Raw genomic sequence first — 5,575 nt, 5'->3', positions numbered from 1 at the left:
AGGAGAAGTGGTGTCCCATGCTATTTTCTTTGGTTTATGATGTGAAAGTGAGTTTTAATGTGGAAAACCCATATCACAAATGTGTATTTCAATAATTTTAACAATTTTGGCTAAGCGATCACTTTTATATGATAACAATTGTATCATAATGTCCCCAATCAGTTACCTAGAAGGCAATTCCTTATTGATATTGAGTTTATAAATTCCCCCTTGAACTAGAACATTTTATTAGGAGGTAATTTTATGTATTCCATCAAGACATTTGTCTCCATAGTTTTTAACATTACAATATTCTCCCATAATGAGAAGGTCATTGCCATTGATCGACCTACTTACCATGATCCTAAGGATTAAATGAATCGTACTAATGTTTTTCTTTCCATGGATGGAAATTCAATGATTTCATCTCGTTTTAAGATTAGTCCTAAAATTTCAAGGATTCAACATTTCTTAGAACCTATCGCAAACCTATGCTACTAATTACCCATTTAGTTCCATCCAACTTGTGTATGGTGACAACATCCCAAGAATTTGTGGCCTCAATGCCTTCATTTTATAAGGTATCTTTCCCACAACCTTCTATTAAGCCCATAAGTCCCATCCTCAACACCACCATGTGGAGGGATTCTCTCCAAATAACTCTCATTGCTTAAGTACCATTTCTATTTCCTTCTCCGAGAATAGTAAGTGACCTTATGATGACTACATTATCTTTTCTAAATCTTACATTGGGATCTCAATGTGGTATCTAGATAATCCAACACCTCTCACCCATTGGTACCAACTCCTCATTTGGTATGAAACATATTTCACTACCCATTTGTCTTCTATGGAATCATGATAGACTTAATTTCCCCCAATGAAAAATAGTAAAGACGTTGCCATAAAGTGAAGAATCTAAAAATATTGGGGGTATTATTAAATCTAGACATAGTATGCCCACCCTAACCACTACACCTAGAATCATCCCCCCTTTTGCCATAAAGCAAAGAATATAAAAATATTGGGGGTATTACTAAATCTAGACATGCTATTTCCACCCACTAAAATCTAATTCATCCACTCCCATGGTGTAAAATTCACTATTTGAATCAAACTAAGTTCCCTAAGTCGTTGCACACTAACAACACATACACATGTGTGATACATATGAACACTATTCTCATCATTGTCCAAAGATATCCCAAATTTGAGATTCCCTCACCTTTTTTCATAATCTTGATTCCTCTTTATACAATAAGAAAACTCCAATATTGGATGTTGTTTCCCTTCATATGTCAATATTTTTCTCATATTGAGGGAAAATGGGTTGTCAAAATTGGCCCTCCTCATATCAAAATTGATGAGATTACCATATACATTCTTTACATGTAAACTTCCATGGGATTGATATATTCAACCATAGCCATCCATATTTGACCTTCTTTGCAATGGTTTACTACAACGAACCATGGCCAACTATTGTCAACATGCCCACCTACATTTAATCATGGGAAACCATTCTCAACCACATTCATTCATATGGAACATGGTTAAAAATGGTTAACCATGGTTAAACATAATTGAACATGTTAATGAACAATAAATGTCGTCATAATGTGAAAGAAGAAACGATGTCATATGTGATGAACATCAAATGTCATTGCAATTGGATAAAAAAATGATGTCACAATTCAACAAATGAAACCATTGTCAACCATGGTCAATCATGTTTTTAAACTACATCTACCATAATCCTTGGTTGATTGAGGTTAAACACAGTCAACCGTGGTCAAGCATGTTCGACCAAGGTGCAACGTGGCGAAAGCACAATCAAGAATGATCCACATGGTCAACATGGCAAAAAATGGTTAATCATGGTCAACCATAGTCAACATGGTCAAGATGGACAACCATGATCAACATGGGCATCGTGGTTACCCATGATTGATCACAATCATTTGTAGGTAAATGCCGATAATCCTTGGTCTACAATGTTTAGCTATAGTCAGTCATATGATGACCATATTGAACTATGGTCGAATCACCTTAATAATGGTCAAACATGGTCAAGCAAGCTTAACCATGGTCAAAGCATGGGGGATCACCTTGTTGACCAATATATCATCACATTCATTCATAAAGGGGGTTTTTAAATTGTGAAAAATAATGTCAATATATTGTAGGTGTTGGGGGAAGGATATGGAGTAGGGGGGAATTTTAAGTATTTGGGGGTATATAAAGGGGTATTAACTAAAAATAGGGGATACTTATTAAAAATAGGGGTTACTATTATTAGAGAGTTGTATTAGGAGGGCATTTTAAAAAAATATTTTGGGAAGTTTTTATCAATATCTAGTGAGATTAGGGTATCCTTTAATATTCCATGAAAGTAGACACTATGACATATGCTAACTAGGTGGCGACCCTGTGACTTAAACATGATCATGAAGTTCAACCATTGTCAACGTTGTTCATCCATGGTCAACCATGTTCATCCATGCACAACCATATTCAACCATAGTTAGCCATGGACAACCTAGTCAAACATGGTCAAACTCGTAACATTCATGGTCAACATGAAAAATGACACCTATCAACCTATATCAACGACTTTACTAATATGGTTGGCTAATTTTATATGTATTTAGTTAATAATATTTAAGATTATTTTTAATTACTTAAATTTAATATAATAATTAGAAAATTATATTTTAAAAATAGCATAATTAATAAATTATAAAATAATCACTTTATAAGTATTTTCAAATTTCATATTAAAAATATATTTATTTAAAATTATCGACATAAAAATTTCATACTAAAAATATAATTTATTTAAAATTATAAACATAAAAATTTCATATTATTTTCGAATTAAATATTAAAATATAATTTATTTAAAGTTGCCCACATAGTAAAAAATTAAAATAAATCTAACCCTCCAATATAAAATATAAACCTACCCTTCAAAGTTGATCATATAAGCCCACCCTTCAAAATTGATCCCTCTTCCAATTAAAATAAATCTAACCCTCCAATGTAAAATATAAACTTACTCTTCAAAGTTGATCATATAAACCCACCATTCAAAGTCGATCCCTCTTCCAATTAAAATAAATCTAACACTCCAATGTAAAATATAAACCTACCCTTCAAAGTTAATCATATAAACCTACCCTTCAAAGTTGATCCCTCTTCCAATCTCCCATGGACGAATATGCTACTGAAATTAAGAACAGAAAACATGAAAGTTTTAATATTTCCATTATGTATCTTTGTGTTTTCGTGCACTTCATCATTTTCAGATATGCGAATAATCCGCAAACTATTACCATAATGCCTTTTAATCACTTATATGGCCTTTGTACATAATTGCAATATGCCAATAATCCGGAACCATACACAGTCAGTGGATATACCAAACCACTTCGATGGAAAATGAAAAAGAAAAATTGTGAAAACCTTGAAAGCCGAGTAATCATGATCTGGTATCTATCTCAACTGGCTCTCTCTCAACTATTTCTTCAGCTCACTCTCACCGTACCATGTCCACACTATGTCTTTGAGACCCGGCCTAAGATTCTGGCTACGGAATTTACTGTATTCCAGCGTATCCCCTTCTGTCTTGCGAAGTTCCACCAGCAAGAGTGAGGGCGTGACTTCGAAAATCTCGACATCAATGCACAAAGCCCCCTTCCGCCCCTGTTCCGAGCCCTGTAACTTCAACTTACTGTCCTCTGACTTCTTGAAGCTGAACCGGAACAGCCTGGCGATCTCCTCCAACTTCGACATTATGCTCGACGCCGGCTGAATCGACGAGAACCTCGACTCCTCCTCCTCCTTAACGACCCCGTCCCTGAACAGCCCTGAGAGATTGAACGATGGCGAGAGCGAGATGATGTCGAAGGCGTTGAGATAAGTCGGCTTCGGGGTGAAGCAGGCCGAGCTGACATTGACATTTTTGTCGTCTTGGGGAGGCTTCAAGCCCCGCCGGAACCAGGGGACCTCCATCAGCTGCGGGACGGTGATCCTCGTCCGGGGATTGGGGTCTAGCAACCGAAGGACGAGCCTTCGGACTTCGGAGGAAAACCAGGGCGGGCACTTGAAGTCTCCCTTGCAAATTTTCTTATACATCGCCATCAAATTCGCGTCCTGGAATGGCAGGTAGCCCGCCAGGAGCACGAACAGTATGACCCCGCACGACCAGATGTCGGCCATGGCACCGTCGTAGCCCTTCTTGGTAATGACCTCCGGCGCGACGTAGGCCGGCGTGCCGCATGCCGTGTGGAGAAGGCCGTCCTGCCTGAACTGCTCCGGCAGCGCGCTGAGCCCAAAGTCGGAGACCTTCACGTCCCCGTTGTCGTCTAATAACAAGTTCTCCGGCTTCAAGTCCCGGTGGTACACGCCCCGGCTGTGGCAGAAATCCACCGCGCTTATCAGCTGTTGAAAATACTTCCTCGCCTCCTCTTCCTTCAGTTTCCCCTTGTCTACAACCCTGTTGAAGAGCTCGCCGCCCTTAACGTACTCCATGACGATATAAATCTTGGACTTGCTCGCCATGACTTCGTAGAGCCGAACGATGTTGGGGTGCCGAACCAATCTCATAACCGAGATTTCCCGTTTAATCTGCTCCATCATGCCGACCTTGAGGATCTTTTCTTTATCCATGGCTTTAATGGCGACGCTCTCGCCAGTCTTGAGGTTTCTGGCGTGGTAGACCTTGGCGAACGTCCCTTGCCCGAGCAGGCGCCCTAATTCGTACCTCTCCATCAGAATATTGGGCTTCATCTTCATCCACCAAGCTGAGAAATGGTCATAAAACTGTCTCCTCCACTGATTTTAATGGACTGGTCTCTGCGGTAGTCAAAGTTATGGGAGGCCTAACTTTCTTTATATCACTAGGCTAAATACAAAAAATAATATATTGTTGTAATCATATAACTAATTTAATTAAAGAATATATTATTATTGATGTCATTTATAACCATATGATAGATTTGATTATTACTTCACATGGCTTAATGTTCATTACGCAAAAAAAATATTTTAACTCTCCCTCCAACAGCCAAGCAACCTTTTCAAACTTTCCCTCCCTCCGATAGCTCAACAACTTTGGCAGTGGTTAACCAGCCTGTCATAGGGCATTAAATGGCCGGGGAGATGCAGGCTGGATAACTCCGGCGAGACTGGGCATTAAATAAAAAATAACCGCTCACGTGTTATCGGGTTATCCAGCCTGCATCTCCCATCTCCCCGAACATTTAATACCCTATGACAAGCTAATTAGCGGCTGCCAACAACTTTTGTCATTTTTTTTTCCGTTCAAATCGTGACAGAGTCCCCTCTTTCTTCATTTGTCTTTTCCTTATACTTTATTTCATTTGTCTTTTCTTTTTGGGGTCTCCCAGTTGGGTTTCAACCAGATGTACCAATCGGAGTAAATTTGTACATTTCCTTGGAGGTGAAGTAACTAAAATTCTTTCATTGCCCCAATCGAAACTTTGATTTAACCGCACGCAACCTAAAGTCCAATATTCATGACATCTTTCAAATATGAATGCCTTTCCTCAAATCATTAAAATCGAATTTTAAA

General features: G+C 38.5%; 1 protein-coding gene across 1 annotated transcript; it reads right to left on the bottom strand.

Moving 5' to 3' along the window:
* Nucleotides 1-3,290: 3,290 nt before the first annotated feature.
* LOC149243287 (CBL-interacting protein kinase 2-like) lies at nt 3,291-4,863 on the bottom strand. Its single transcript, XM_089367786.1, has one exon. The coding sequence runs from the start codon at nt 4,774-4,776 to the stop codon at nt 3,499-3,501; it is 1,278 nt and encodes a 425-aa protein (XP_089223912.1). The 5' UTR covers nt 4,777-4,863; the 3' UTR covers nt 3,291-3,498.
* Nucleotides 4,864-5,575: the final 712 nt, after the last annotated feature.

The sequence above is a fragment of the Pinus tabuliformis genome, chromosome 8, assembly GCF_031772625.1.
Source record: "Pinus tabuliformis cultivar Carrire ecotype Pingquan chromosome 8, CPIR1, whole genome shotgun sequence".
Taxonomy (NCBI): Eukaryota; Viridiplantae; Streptophyta; class Pinopsida; order Pinales; family Pinaceae; genus Pinus; species Pinus tabuliformis.
This window is presented reverse-complemented; position numbering and strand designations above follow the sequence as displayed.

Bases quoted from the DNA above. Each gene is read 5' to 3' on its own strand.
- LOC149243287 (XM_089367786.1), bottom strand. From the start codon at position 4,776: ATGAAGATGAAGCCCAATATTCTGATGGAGAGGTACGAATTAGGGCGC.